At 48.7% G+C, this 15,936-nt stretch overlaps 1 protein-coding gene across 3 annotated transcripts in view; it reads left to right on the forward strand.

The window, feature by feature from the left end:
* Positions 1–15,936, forward strand: part of ACACB (acetyl-CoA carboxylase beta) — a 98,241-nt gene that overhangs the window by 36,658 nt on the left and 45,647 nt on the right. For all 3 annotated transcript variants that reach the window (XM_017664895.3, XM_017664893.3, XM_017664896.3), the window contains 10 exons: positions 976–1,137; positions 2,478–2,641; positions 4,427–4,577; positions 4,687–4,790; positions 5,834–5,915; positions 8,250–8,395; positions 9,478–9,628; positions 10,882–11,016; positions 13,770–13,916; positions 15,377–15,565. In XM_017664895.3, coding sequence (XP_017520384.3) covers positions 976–1,137; positions 2,478–2,641; positions 4,427–4,577; positions 4,687–4,790; positions 5,834–5,915; positions 8,250–8,395; positions 9,478–9,628; positions 10,882–11,016; positions 13,770–13,916; positions 15,377–15,565 — 1,431 coding nt within the window. The remainder of the gene's footprint in view (positions 1–975; positions 1,138–2,477; positions 2,642–4,426; positions 4,578–4,686; positions 4,791–5,833; positions 5,916–8,249; positions 8,396–9,477; positions 9,629–10,881; positions 11,017–13,769; positions 13,917–15,376; positions 15,566–15,936) is intronic.

Genomic DNA, 15,936 nt, shown 5'->3' on the forward strand with positions numbered 1-15,936 from the left:
ATTAGCTTCTCACCTACTTAATTTCTATATGTATGTCATTCAAAAAAAATTTTTTTAAACTATTTTGTATAGTTTTTTTGGCTTAACCTTTTGAGAGATGTCTTGACTTGGGACCTTTGTGGCACTTTGCCTCTGAATACCTGAGTAAAAGGACCTCCCGAGAACAATTCCATAATAAAATCAACATACTTGGGAAATACAGTCTTAATGCTACCGTGTATTTGACTAATATTAGTCACATCAACATTTTCCCTGTTGTTCCAACAATGTCCCTATATAGCTGTCTTTTGCTTGTTTGTTTTTTAAAATCCAGGATCCAATCCAGAACCACGTATTTCGTTTCACTGTCATGGTCTCTAGTCTCTAACCTGGAATAGTTTCCCCAGTTTTTCGTGGCTGCTGTTCTTGACCCTGGCATTCGTGAAGAGTTCAGGCAGATTGTCCCTCAGTTTGGACCTGCCCGATGGCTTCTTCCTGACGGGAGTCTTGCCTTTAGTCAGGACACCACCCGGGTGCATTGGGTCCTCCTCGGGGTGGCGTCCGAAGACACAGGATGTTAAATCTGATCATTCGGGTAAGCCGGTGTCTATAATTTTCTGCTGCTTACTCATTCTTCGAGGCCAGCTTTCTCTGAGTACTCTGAAAAGCCTCTGACTGTGCAGCTGGACTCCCTTACCCCTCACTTTCCACGGCACTAGGAATCTGTCCCTTTCATTTGACATGCATATTTTCTGGCATGATGTTTCATGAATATTGTTTCTTTTCTCAAGGACACTGTGTGCTCCTGGGAGCAGAGTCAAGCCTTCCATCTTCCTCTTTCCTTGTAGCACAGTGTTGTATGCACCGTAGGCACACATTTCATCTGAAGTCATTCACTGAGTCTCTTCCGCCACTGCACGCAGTGCTGTGCTCCGTGTTTGGGGGCCAGGGTTCTAGCATGACTGACAGTCTGTGGGATGGGATTCTTGATTTCAGATCGCCATGGGCGTGCCGCTGCACCGGCTGAAGGATATCCGGCTTCTGTATGGAGAGTCACCATGGGGGGTGACACCTATTTCTTTTGAGACCTCTTCCAGCCCTCCCCTCGCCCGAGGCCACGTCATTGCAGCCAGAATCACCAGTGAAAACCCAGATGAGGCAAGTTATGGGGCCTGCTGTGCTTCTGCCATCTCCAATCTCTGTGGGGCAGACCCCAAAGTTAGCCTTGGACGAGACACCCAATCTTCTCAGTTTACAGGGAAACTGAGGAGTGGGAAGGGACAGACTTATTGATACATAATGTGTGCCAGGCACCGGGCAGATCCCTTTGTGCACCTCATTGCTCACTGACATGTCAGCCCTGGACACTGTTACCCCATACTCCAGCTCAGGAGGTGGGGTTACTGCTTCACACCTGGGACCTGCTGAGCCCCCTTGTGGACTCTGAAGGCCATGTCCACATTTGGGATGAGCAGTCAGGTTTAGAACCCAAGTCCGTAGCTTTCCAGCCCCATGTACTTTTTGCTGCAGCATAAATTCAGTCTGGCCCTTTGTAAGGAGCTCCTCTGTGCCACCTTCTTACTTGTGCCTCAAAAAACCAGCCATCTGGCATCTCTCACTGTTTACACGCTTATGTGCCTGTGATGTTGGTTGTCACATAATCTTACTCCACTGCAACCTAATTGTTTAATGATTACATTCAGGAAACTTGGGCTAAGAGACGTTATTTTCCTCCCCTCCCCACTTTGATTAAAGAATTATAAGCTACGGTAGCTGTATTAGTTTGGGGTCTTTGGCTGCAGGCAAACTGATTCCAGTGGTGGACAAGCAAATGGGAATTTTTCAGAGGATAATGGCTTTTTTTACAGGTGCCTGGGAGGATGGAGGACCAGGTATGGAAACAGCCTGGGCACCTGGAATGCTCCATCTCTTACACCCAGCCACTTCTTCTAAAATACTTGCCTCTGTTTCCTACTTCAGGAGGCCTAATCCCATGGAAAGGGTCCATGTCCACCCTCTTTACCAAAATTACACTCCAGAGGGGACGGGCCATTCCCCCAAAGGGAATTAGATATGTATTAGTGTCAGCAAGAGCTAACACTAGATTTCTTTATCTGCTGGAATTTTCATAATCTGTAATTGGAAATTCAACTCTTTTATTTAAACTTTTTATTATTGGCAAGGTCAAGTGTACAAAATCAGAACGTGCCTTTAGTCCATTTCATCAGTGATTAGCACTTGGTCATATTGTATCTGCACCTCTCCCCTCCTCCCAAGTTGGTTATTTGTTTTTATGAATTTTTTTGAAGTAAAAATACTATGTCCTACTGTGCTCACATGGATATGCCCACACCCCGAATGCGAGGTACCCATATGTTACTGATCATGCTGGGCTCTTTGTCATGGCGCAGGTTCTTAGGTCTACCCAGGACTTAATTCTGATGAAACTGTATCCGGAGTAACGACGTCTTCCGTTTGGCTCTCTGTCTGGACTACAGGGGTTTAAGCCGAGCTCCGGAACAGTCCAGGAGTTGAATTTCCGCAGCAGCAAGAATGTGTGGGGGTACTTCAGCGTGGCTGCTACTGGTGGCTTACACGAATTTGCGGATTCCCAGTTCGGACACTGCTTCTCCTGGGGAGAAAACCGGGAAGAGGCCATTTCGTCAGTATCTCCCTCTCTCCTTCCCTCCCTCCTTTCCTTCGTCCCTCCCTTCCTTCAGGAAACTAAGTTAGCCTGTGACTCCAGACGCAGGAGCGCTTTAGGTCAAGGGAGCTGAGTCGCAGAGCAGACTCTATGTTAAATGACCTAAGTTGAAGTCCAAGATCAAAGTCTGCTTTCTTCCCGTCTTGGAGGTCCCGGAAGGACCATGGGCTCACCAAGGGCATTTGATCTTGAGCTTATTACAGGCTGAACTTGAAGGAGATCCAGAGAATATGCAGGGTGATTCTAAAAGTTTAAAAGGTGCTGAGGACTGTAGCTTTATAAGAAAAAGTGTGTATGTGTGTGGGGGGTACTCCTTTAAATGTAAACCCCACAAACAGTCCCTGGAGAAACCCACACTGACCACGGGGCCCCTGCATCTTACATTTCTCCTGCCTTGACCTGGGCACCAAAAGGTGAAAACCAGTTCCCATTGTAATGAAACCTTCTTGTGTGGGTAGATAATTGTCCTTTAGGGTGAAAAATCCCAAAGACATTTGGATATTTTGTTTAAAAAGCATTGAAATCTGTCTGGCCCAGAGCACTTAGTCATTATGAATAAAATTGGGTTTAGTGGTTTTGATGAGAGGACTTTCTTTACTAGCTTCAAATAATTAGTGTTAATCATGCTCAGTGAAAAACTAAGGCCCTGAAGCTGAAGGAGGATTGCAGCAAATGAGGTGAGAGGGAGGCCACGCAGCCCTGTCCACTCAGAATGAAATGGCCTGCGGCTTGTCCCATCTGTGAGTGAGCAGTAGTAACTTTAACAGAATTCAGAGGAAAAGATTCAGCTTTTCCATTTGCTTGTCAGAGGGGGGAATCAACTATCCCAGTTTTCATGGGACTGAGGGTTTCCCAGCATGTGGGATTTCTTGGGGCAGAAACTGGGAAAGTCCTGAGCGAGCTGGGACAGCCTGGTCACCCTTGAGTCCAGTGGTTTGCATCTTAGATGCAGGTTTCCATCCCCAAACTGACTTTCCGTAACCTATTGATGCCCTCATCTGACCTCACTGCATCTGCATTTTCTCACCCCCAGCTGGGGTTATGTCCCTCTGCCACACCTGCTAACAGCCCCAGGAACAGGTGTGAAGGCTCCTCTCTCCGAGGAAGAGAAGTGTTCTAATGCCTCTTTTTCTGGTGCATTTGCCCCCAGATGCTCCCTTTGATTTCAGCCCTTTGGCCTGGAGGCCCAGTGTGGGGGAAGGCAGCCCTTCTGGTAGGTGGGAGGTGACCAACTACTGTGGCACATGCAGGCTGGTGACCACCACGCCCCACTGGGGTAACAGCATCGGCCATCCACAGGTGCACCCTGCACTCACCGGGCAGAGCAACCGGCCCAGCAGCACCAGGGCATGGACATTAGAATAGGTCTTGGGAAGAAGAGAGGCAGAGCAACTGGCAGTGGTTTGCAGAACTTGTAATCACAGTAATTAATCATGTTCATAGCCCCTGGCGGTATTTATCAGCAATTGTGTGCTTTATATAGATCATCTCATTTTAATTCTCAAGCACCTATGTGAAGGCAGGGTTATGTTCCCATTTCCCAGATGAAGAAACCGAGGCCCAAAGCAGTTACATCACCTGCTTAAGATTACTTGCCAGTAGGTCCTGGAAGGAGCTGGGTTTTTGCCTGGGCTGACTCAGGGCCCTCTCAGTTTCCCTGCCGTTCTGGCTTTCTGAGAACCAGCAGGAGCTCTGTTGACACCTGTGTAGATTTGGGAAACAATCTATGCCTTTCCTCTCAAGGAACATGGTGGTGGCTTTGAAGGAACTGTCCATCCGGGGTGACTTCAGGACCACCGTTGAGTATCTCATTAACCTGCTGGAGACGGAGAGCTTCCAGAACAATGACATCGACACTGGGTGGTTGGACCACCTCATCGCCGAGAAAGTGCAGGTCGGGAGCTGCAGGCACCTCCCCTTGGGGTCACAGAGACCCCCCATCCCCGTCGCCCCACTCCCTGTGAGCTTGGTTGCCGTGGTTCCTGAAGCACAGTCTTTCCTAGGCTGAGAAGCCAGATATCATGCTCGGGGTGGTGTGCGGAGCCTTGAATGTGGCCGATGCAATGTTCAGAACCTGCATGACGGATTTCCTACATTCCCTGGAAAGGTGGGGTGCATGGAGAATTCTTTTCCCCTTTTGGGGTATGTGTCAGGGGCAAGTAAGGCAGAACATGCTTTGTTTGCCAATGAGTCACCAGGCAATTAGCACATCCCACTTGTCTGCTTGCCTCTGAAATTTCTTGGATAAACGTGGGCTGCCCTGCAAGAGGCTGGTGGGGCTGGGATTCTCCAGGCCAAGGCAGCAGTCAGCATACAGATAGTACGTACTCCTGACGGCTTGTATAGGGTAAAAATCATAACACTCAGGAGGTAGAGAGGAGGTAGTTTGAGAAGTGAAGTGTGTTGTAAGTCACCTCTACACACGGTTCTTTCCCAGACCCTCACCTGAACCAGAAGGTGGCTAGTGAAGCGGACCAGCACGGAAGCCGTCAGGTGCCCACTATTAGGGCAGATTGGGCATTCTTCCTCAGCCTCGGCACTATTGACATTTGGGGTTGCTGCCCTTCTTTGTTGTGGGGGCTGTCCTGGGCATTGTGGAAGGTTAGCCATATCCCTGGCCCCATCCATAGTGTCCACCTCAGGAAGTCACGACAATCAAATATGTCTCTGGACATTGCCAAATGTCCCAGGGGTAGAGGCAAACATTGCACTTGTTTGAGAAACACTGTGATGGCGGATGAAAGTACCAAAAAGAAGAGGAGGATAAAAGATTTCAGCCCTTGGCTGTCATGCTCTTGAATGGCAATAGAATCTCAATGCATGCGTGCGCTGGTTTCTTTCCTAATCAGGTGGCAGGATTCCCAGGCAGGGGATTTTTTCCAAGAAGAAGCCGTTATGGAATTTGCTTCCTAGAAAGCCCTTTTGAAATTTCCCATCCTTCAGCAAGTGTTTCCTTACGTTCTGAGGAATGTCAGGTTCCTTGGGATTATCCAGGTTCCTTGTCATTTAATCAGATTTAGCTTTTTTAGTATGGCCAGGTATACATGCTTAGGAGGGGCAAAGAGCTGGGAGATATTCTTAAATCCAGAGGATGCCTGCAGAGTTCTCAGTGACTCCCAGGGCTGACAGCAGGTCTGTCTTCTCTTTCAGGGGCCAGGTCCTCCCCGCAGATTCTCTGCTGAACATAGTGGACGTGGAATTAATTTATGGAGGCATTAAGTACATTCTCAAGGTAAACACCCCATGTTTCTCTGATATCTCTAACATTCTGGAGGTTTGAGGGAGTTTTATTTGTGCAATGAGCCATTCCTAGACTGGCTTTTCTCAGGCTTGGGGTGTCAGGACTCCCCGTGTGGTCTCATGACCTTGAAACTAAGCACTTGGGGTTTCTGAACAGGTTCTTTTGAGCAATCTGCACTGGGAGTGTGTATTAGTTTCTTGTTCTAACAAAATACCATAAACTGATAGCTTCAAACAACAGAAAGTCATTCTCTCACAATTCTGGAGGCCAGAAGCCCCAAATCAAAGTTGCCCTGGGAGTGGCCTCTTTGCAGGCTCCAGGGAAGAATCTGTTCCTTGCTTCCCTAGCTCCTCCTGGTTCTGGGCAGGCCTCGGTGTTCTTTGGCTTGTGGGCCATCACTCCCATCTCTGCCTCCAGCTTCATGTGGCTGCCTTCTCTGTGCGTGTCCGTCCCCACTTTGTTTTCCTTCGATGCCTGTGTGTCTGGGTCTCTTCTCTTACATGAAGACCAGTCACATTGGATTTAAGACCCACCCTAATCCAGCATGAACTCATTTTTACACGTGCAAAGACCCTATTTCCAAATAAGGTCGCATTCTGAGGTTTTGCGAAGGACATGAATTTTGGGGGACGCTGTCCAACTCAGTGTGTTGTGTGAGCAGGACCATCGCTAAGCTGGCATCGTGTCCAGGTCTGCAGGCTCTGAGGCTGCCTTTTCCTTGTGTCTCTGCACCAAGAATCAATGTATGGGTTTCTGACCTCTTCCTGGTCCACCTCTGGCTTCCTTGGATCTTGCTTAGGGGTGCTTTCCTCTGCCAGAAGCATCAGGTTACCCTTCCTGGGCTGTCCGAGGCCAACTCAGTGGAGATTGTCAGAGAATATCTGAGATATGCAGGCACAGGGTGAGGTCCTGGGTCCAAACTGGGGAACCTGTGGGGCATAGTGTTCCTTGTAAGGCAAAGCCAGCCTGGCACTTCCCAACTTTACATTCTAGGGAGAGAAAAAATGACAGGTTTATTTCTAATATTGCTAAGCACATGTTGAACTTTGAACTTTGGCAATTTTCAATCTTAGTTCAGCCAAATGAGCATGCTACCCATGAGGTGTGCTGTAAAACCACTCCCCTTTTACCCCTTCTCCCCCAAGCTTCTTGGCTGCCTTTGGGGACCTGGGTTCTCCAATTCAATTTTAAGTACAGCACATGCTCATTGCATAAAATTTCAAAGTTTCAAACAAGCATAAAGGACCTGAAAGACAAATCCACCACGCATTGATCCCTGGAAATGATCCCTATGAACATTGCAGCAGATTTCTTTCTATTTTTTTTCTTATCCATTGCTTTTACAAAGTTGAGATCATGATGCAAATACAGTTTTCCTGCTTTGATGTCAGCATGGCATAATGTCTTGCTGTGTTATTAACAAGTTTAACATCAGTTTAATGTCTGCAGTACTGTCCAATAGAACTTTCCGTAGGGATGGAAATGTTCTATATCTCCTCTGTCCAGTGTGAGCCACCTGTGACTATTGAGCCGTTGAAATGTGGCCAGTGTAACTGAGGAATTGAATTTTATGTGTTATTTAATTTTAATTAATTTGTATTTGCATAGCCATGGGTGGCTACGGGCTACCTTATTTGACAGTGGAGGTCTTGAGTATTTCATTGGGAGGTTGTTGATAACTAGTTCGGTCCATAAGTAATGTTGCAATAAATATTTCTTTATTCCTTGCTGTCTTTCTGTCTTAAAATGTGTGTTTTACAGGTTGAGGGCTCTTCAGGATGTTTTTTTTTCTGAGAGAGAACACACACATTGAACTGAGGGCCAGTCAGGGCTGGTACTTCATATTGAAACTCATAGGCCAGGACCTGCCCCCTGTTCCTCTCCTGAGTGTCCCAAACCTCTCGCGCCCGGGGGCAGAGCCCTGGTTACTAGTGGAATTTCCAGGGCTGCCTCACCCACAGTGAGACCCCCTCCACCTGCTGCTTGGGGCGGATGCCCGGAGGCGGGAATTAGAAGGAAGCCCCCAGCCCCCAAGGGTGCACAGGTGGCCAGGGATGGCCAGACAGGGGCTATACCTGCAGCCAATGGCCATTAGCCTACCCATGGGGCAGGTGTGGTGCACTCATTTCAGGCTCTTGCCAGCCCCCCCTGGCTGCTCCCTTGGGGGGAACTGAAGTCTGGGAAATGAGAGGTGGAGGAGTCCACCTTGGCACTTCTGTAGGGGACACTAGCCCTTGCTTGGCAGGGGGCCAGATGGTGCTCTGGAGGCACGGGGACAAGCATGCATCCTGAATTTAGGTGGGGACATTGCTCCTGTCTCCCCAGGTGGCCCGGCAGTCTCTGACCATGTTTGTCCTCATCATGAATGACTGTCACATTGAGATTGATGCCCACCGGCTGAATGACGGTGGACTGCTGCTGTCCTACAACGGTAACAGCTACACCACCTACATGAAAGAAGAGGTCAACAGGTATGTGGGGCAGGGCCCACACAGAGCCGGCCCTCTCCAAAGTACAAAGCCAGCCTGTGCACAGTCCAAAGTGCCTACTCCTATAAATGCCGGAGCCCTCGGAGAGGTTAATCTCTTGGCTGGAGTTCCACGCAACTGGCAGATAATCAGGGAAGGCCCTCAGCCCCATGGCCTGTGGGGTGTGTGACCAGATGCCAGCTGCCCTGTGTCTGAGCTGCAGTGTCCCCACTCATCTGAGCACAGGCTTGGAGGGGATGCGGCCATCCAGTTAGGGCAGCAGCTGTTAGTGGAGCCTCTGCTTGAACTGGGCACAGGGCTACGGGTTGGGGTAGAACCACGGTCATGACTCTTGGAACCTGTGGGGGAACATGGTCCCCACATTAAACAAGGAGACAGTGGCAGGAAGTGTTGCTGTGTGCCTGGGAGGATGAAATACAGAAAGCCTTGGAAGCACCCAAAGACCCTCCTTTCCGGTGTGCCTGACCGCTGACCTCTTGCACTGAAATGTAGACCAGCCCTGCTGAGCAGGCAGCACAGACCCCGCAGCCAAGGAGAATGGGGTGGGGGTAGGAATGGGAGTGCCAGAGGCCCCATGCCTGAACAAGCTCCAGCTATAGTGGAGTCTCCGTTTGAATCCTCGAGGTTTTGGAAGAAGGAAGACTAGATTCATCCCAGGCAGAGCAGTGTTTTATGACCTCTGCTCATGCTCTGTCTGCCAAGAATATTCAAGATTGTCATTGGCCCCACACAGGGGGCATGTTTTCCCCAGTTACAAGGGGAAGACTTACAGTCAGTAAATATTTATTGAATGACATTTATCGATTGCTTTCTCTGCGCCTGTTTGAATTATGTCAGCAAAAGGACTAGGTTTTAGCCAGAAAAGGGTCGTGCCCTCTGCTCACCCAGTTCACTCCCATTATCTCTACAGTAACTGTCAAACCACCATTTGGGAAAGTGAGTCCCCCAAACCATAGGGTGCACTCATGGCTGCCTTTAGGAAGGGGGAAATACTGTCAGAAGCCTAACTTGGGCATGTTGGGTCAATAGTACCCCCCAATCCACTCTCCCTCACCCCCACTCAGTTACCGAATTACCATCGGCAACAAGACATGTGTGTTTGAGAAGGAGAATGATCCCACAGTCCTGAGATCCCCTTCGGCTGGGAAGCTGGTGCAGTACAAGGTGGAGGATGGGGGCCATGTCGAGGCTGGGAGCAGCTACGCTGAGATTGAGGTGAGGGCTGGCCCTTGGGGTGGGGCTGCAGCCAGGCTTCCCCTGAACCCCTGCTTCCTCAGGGAGGGCCATCTGGCATTGCTTCTGTACCCACAGGCCTCACTGTCATCTGGGCTGTTGTGTGCAAAGACCTGAGAGGGCCAGTGTGGAGGGTTTAGCCCCAATTCCCTGCAGTATTCAAAGGGAAAATCTCAAAAATGTACACCTCCCTGGGAATGAGTAAGAACTGATTAATCAGTGACGGTGACAATTAAAAAATGGTCCACCAACATTGCAAAGCACTTACCACATAGCAGGCACTATTAAAAGCATTTTACATATCTTCAATTACCTTCTTTAATTTTCTTAGCAATGGGATTGATTAGGCACAAATATGTCCCTATTTTATACATGAGGAAGCAGAGCCGCTTCAGGATCACACAAATCAGGATTCCGACCCAGCCTCTATCCCATGCTACCAAGGAAAATAATAATGATAATGGCAAAGAAAATCCAGCAATTGCAGGAGTAAGGTTTGTTGGCCTCCTTTCATGTGAAGGTTCTTCATCTTGTTTAATCCTTGTAAGAGCCCCATGAGGCAAGACTGGTGTTACTCCCCACTTGATGGGTGGGGAAACTGAGGCTCAGAGAGGGGAAGGCACTGGCTGCAGATCATGGAGTGATGGGTGGGGTGCTGGGGTTCCAGCCCAGGCCTGGCTGACTTGGGTGCCCCAGCTGTGAACTGCCAGACCAGCCCTGACTGTCTGCCGCTCACACCACCGCAACAAAGCTCATCACATCCACGTATGCAGACCCTCAGGCCACTTAACGGGGCTGATGACTATACAACAAACACACTCATTATTTTACAAAGGGTACCCAGAGGGTTTTCTCACTGCTTTTAAAAAAGAAGGTGGTCACAGAATGCACATTGTAGTAATCAACCTATGCAGTATGATTAATGTGTGGTCCTAAGAGAGAGACTTTACTTTTGAAAAAGAGATTCGTTTCCTTGTCTGTAAAATGGGCACTGTAAACACCCACCTTCCCAGCCAGCTTTGCCGCTGGAGAGGATTCACGAATAGCACTGGCACACAGGAGCCTTTGGTAAATGCTAGTGCCCTCCAGCCTTTCCACTTGAACTCTGCCCAGGGAGACACTCTATTTAAATGACACAGTTCTCATGCTAGAGTTACTAGTTCTGAGTGACTGGGTGTCACATGCACAGGCCAGTCCTGCTGGGCTCCTTTATATTTACTCTTTCTGCCAAACAGGTGATGAAGATGGTCGTGGCCCTGAGCGTGCAGGAAAGTGGCCGGGTGAGATACATCAAGCGCCCCGGGGCCATGCTGGAAGCAGGCTGCCTGGTGGCCAGGCTGGAGCTTGATGATCCTTCTAAAGTGCACCCGGTATGTAGCCCCTGACACAGCACGTCAGACTTCTGGTTCTTCTGCCATAACTGCTCCCAGCAGCCAGCATGTTGGGTGCAGAAACAAGGCCACCTTTGCTCAAATCCCTCTTAGTGGCTCCCCACCCAGTTACAGTAAAATCCAAGTTCTGATGACCAGCAAGACCCCAGATGAGCTGTCTTCCCCGCCTTCCTCCTAGGCCCATCCTCTCTCCTTCCCTTAGCAGAACACACTAGACCCCTCTGCCCAGGGCCTGCTCCCTCTGCCTGGCAGGACCTTCCCCCTTCCTTGCAGGGCTCACCTTCTTGCCTCCCACAAGCATTTACACTGGGATGTCATCCCCCCACCGAGGCCTTTCTGGTCCACCTTAAAAATTTTATATATATATATATATATATATATATTTATATATATATATATATATAAGAGCAGTTTTAGATTTGCAGGTATATTTGAGCAGACAATATAGAGAGCTCCTATATGCCCCACCCAGCGTTTCTGTTGGTAACATCTTGCATTAGATGGTACCTTTGTCACAATCAGTGAAGCGATATTGGTATGTTACTAAAGCACACACTTTCTGCAGATTTCCTTAGTTCATTTTTTTAAATTGTGGTAAAATATATATAACATAAAATGTACTGTCTTACCCATTTTGAAGTGTACAGTTCTTTAGCATTAAGTACATGCTTGTTGTGCAGTCATCATCACCATCCATCTCCAGAACACACTATTTTATGAAACTAAAACTCTTTCCCCATGAAACACTTAACTCCCCATCCCACCTCACCCACCTCCGGGCAACCACTATTCTACTTTCTGTCCCTCTGAATTTGGCTACTCCACAAACCTCTTATAAGTGGAATTATACATACTTAGCATAATGTCCTCAGGTTTATCTGTGTTAGGGCATGAACCAGAATTCCATTCCTTTTTAAGGCTGAATAATATTCCATTGTGTGGGTATGCCACATTTGTTTATCCACTCATCCGTTGATGGACACTTGCGCTGCTTCCACCTTGACTATTGTGGATAATGCTGCTGTGAACTTGATGTATGATCCCCTTAGCTATAACTAATGTCCACGATCCTGTCTGGGTCAGTGCATTATTAATAGTTGTCATATCTCCATATGACTTCTCTTTAAAGTTGCGTGCATACACAACACACACACACACACGCACACCCTGTTTCACACTCCTGTCCTCCCCTTGATATCCTCTCCCAAATGTTCATCACTATCACACTGAGGATGTATCTCACTGATTGTCCTATTGACATATTGTTTGGCCTTCACTAGATTAGAAACACTGTGAGAACACTGCTTTTCATTTTTCTTAACCATTGCAGATTCTCAGTGCCTAAAACAGGGCCTGGCACATAGTAGGTGCTCTATGGGTATTTGCTGGATAAACATACAACTGAAGTGCAGCTGCTGTGGGTCAGCATGCTGTCCTGGGGACCAGCGGATAGTGTGCGACTGTTTGTTGTGTGGCCCCAAACTCAGGCTCCTGCGAACCTCTGATTTAGATCTTGTTAATTAATCGTTCAGCATTTGTTAAGCCTTCCTGTTATTAAGACTGTGAGTTCTGAGGTCAAGGACTACTCTTTTTATCATTGTATCCTTGGTCCCTAGCACAGTGCTTCAGGGCATAGAGTGTATTCAGAAAAGAACAGGTCTTGGTGATGAATGGATGAATGTCTCCACCCTCCTAAGAAAGCCATGCATATAGGGAGGTAGCCAGGCAGTCATGTGTGTATTGTTTTTTTCTCTACAATAATTAGTATATGTACCCAGAAAAAAAAGCTGAAAAAGCATTTTTTTAAATCAAATGATCTCTTTTCACCAGAATATCCTATTAGTTCTGTTTGTTTTTTCCTCATTTAAAAAGTTATTCTCTTTAGGGGCTTCCCCAAACCAGAAATAGACTGAGCGTTTTTAGGTCACTGGGAAGATCTATGTACCTACATCACGACTCCTTTGAGCCAACATTTCCTGGCACGGTTCCTGAGATAGGGCCCAGCCACTAGTCCCTGTAGGCTCATAGATGCCTGAGATAAGCCCTTGTCACTCAGTGAATGCAGTAGGAAGGGGCTGCCTTTGGGCCTCAGCTGTGGGGTCCGCGATGGAGAAGCCAGCATCAGATTGTGAGGTAAACCCTGCGGTTAATCTTGGGTTAATCTTGAAGGGCGGGAGGAGCCTGCAGGGCTGGGGGCCAGCAGAGCAGCACGTCTCAGACCTCCGGGGTCTCCGTGCCTCACACAGGGTGGCCTTCAGTGGACAGTCGTAGAATGAGTTAACAGATGAGCGGGCACACCAGTCAGTGCTGCCCCTTTGGGGAGCCTTCCATTTTCTGGTTCCCTAAGGCTCAATGGTTATGATTTACAGAAAGCAGGTAGATTTGTACGAGCATTTCATAAATTTCCAGCCTGCTGGGCATTTATTTTTGGGAGACTGAAAATAAATAGAGAAAATAGGGAGATAATCTGGGTTAGAAAGCCAAAATGAACAAATCTAACCCCCTCCAAAATTATTTGGGGTACATAATAACTGACTGCGGCATTTGCAAAGAACGTTCAGGAAGCACTAAGTCGTAACTTTCCAAACAGATGTTTTTTTTCAGTTTTTTTCCTCAGGCTTCTTCCAAACTATATTGTCTATATGTGCGGTGGTAGATCTGCCTCCAGGGCTGGGCTGTCTGGGAGGCCGCGGTGGTGTCCTTGACCTCTGCTTCCTGTTGTGTCTCCTCAGGCCAAGCCATTCACAGGAGAGCTCCCTTCCCAGCAAACCCTGCCCATCCTTGGGGAGAAACTGCACCAGGTTTTCCACGGGGTCCTGGAAAACCTGACCAACATTATGAGTGGCTACTGTCTGCCAGAGCCTATTTTTAGCATAAAGGTAGGTCACGGGTGAAGGGCAGATGTGTATTCTACCCCCGTGTGCAGGTCCATGTGAAGAGCCGGAAGGATTCCCTCCGTGAGATCAGAGGTCGTCTGGGAAGCAAGGCATGAAAACGTCGGGCGCCCTCCGCTCTCTTTACAAAGGACCTGTTCTCAGGGAATTCGTCTGTTGGATTGTAGCCATTGGTGTGTGGTTTTCTTTGATGGTCAACTGTTGTAAAAGGTGCATTGGTTTTTTGTGGTCCGACTCAACACAGCTCAACACCGAGAACGTTCAGTCCTAAGTGAAGAAAGAAGTCCGTATGGGTCACCCTCTGAGAGAGAGAGCGCGGGGGGCGCCTGTCACAAACAGTGCTGTGGTTCTTCATCGTCCGGGCAGAGGCTGTCTACTCGCTCTCTGGAGAAATAAGAAATTACATATTCTCAGTCGTCTGTGGAAGGCCTGTAGTGCTAAACTCGACATCTACAGCAGGGAAACAGAGCTGCGTCTCAGAACAGCAAATTGTGGTGGTGGTGGTGGCAGTGGTGACAGATCGTGGTGCTGCTGCTAATAATTAGGCGGGGCCTGTAATGCCAGCCCCCATCTAGCACATACTGTGTGCCAGCTACTGCTCTAAGCCCTTAAAATGTACTGAGTCATTTAATCCTCCCATCAGCCTGTGAAATAGGAACTGTTTCCATTCCCATTGTGCAGGTGAGGAAAATGAGGCCCAGAGAGGTTAAGAAACTTGCCCTGTCTCACCCAAGAAGAGGCAAAGATGGTATTTGAACCCTGGCTTCAGGACCATGCTCTTAGCTCCTATGCTCTGCTGCCCAATTGAGTTTGCTACAGTTGCAACATTATTTAGTCTTTGTGCTTGCCTGCAGCATTTCATTTTTAAGCCTCACAGCCATGCTACAGGGTCAGGACCATTATCCTTCTCATTCAGAGGCGGTCAGCATTTTGGCTGCTGGCAGACCCTAGGACAGCTGTTAAGGGTCTCTGGGGCTACATGGCCGGAGTTTTCTTCTTACTAGCTGGGTGACTTTGGGTAACTTAATTAGCCTCTCTGTTTCATTTTCCTCAACTGTAAGTGGGCATAATAATTTACCTACTTTGCAGGGTTATTTCTGAGGATCAAATGAGAACATGCACTTACAGGTTTAGAACAGTGTCTGGCACGAAGCAAGTGTCCCACAAATGTTAGCTTGTCATAAATGAGACCTTTTTCCCCTCACCCCGTTGGCCGTCTGCATGCATGGAGGGGGAGTGGGGCATTCTGGGTGGTGAAACTGGGTATTTCCCTGGTGGTCAGGGGGCCATTCCATCCTGGACTGTTCCAGAGACCACTGAGTCCAGATCATTGGCCACTCGAGCATGTGGGGCCTGCACCAGTCGAGTGTGTTGGGTGCCCCATGGTGGGTCGTGGTGCCCCCACCCCTGCAGGGCCTCTGGCCAACACTGTGTTTCCGCTGCAGCTGAAGGAGTGGGTGCAGAAGCTCATGGTGACCCTCCGGCACCCGTCGCTGCCGCTGCTGGAGCTGCAGGACATCATGACCAGTGTGTCGGGCCGCATCCCTGGCCCCGTGGAGAAGGCGGTGCGCAGGGTGATGGCTCAGTATGCCAGTAACATCACCTCGGTGCTGTGCCAGTTCCCCAGCCAGCAGGTTTGTGTCCGCCACCCAGCCCCCGTGCCTCCTCAGAGACTCCCCTCCGTCTGTCTGGACGCCGGGCCTCCGATGGTAGGCTTGTGAGGCCCATGTACAGCCCAAGGTATGGGGGGGCTGAAAGTTCTTTTGAGCCTCCTCTGCAGAATCCCCGCATTTTCCCCAAAGCAGCAGCAGTTTAGATGCACATGAACAGCTGCTAGGCCCCACTCTGTAAAACTCAGATTCAGAACAGCAGCAAGCCGTTGGTGCAAACAGGGCAAATGTCTTCCAAAAACACGCTGGCCACAATCGAGGCATCTGAGTTTTGCTTGCAGCTTTTCTTCCTCTGGTCTTTCAAGGTAGTGATCTTGGGACTATATGTATATGTA

The sequence above is a fragment of the Manis javanica genome, chromosome 15 (genome assembly GCF_040802235.1).
Source record: "Manis javanica isolate MJ-LG chromosome 15, MJ_LKY, whole genome shotgun sequence".
Taxonomy (NCBI): Eukaryota; Metazoa; Chordata; class Mammalia; order Pholidota; family Manidae; genus Manis; species Manis javanica.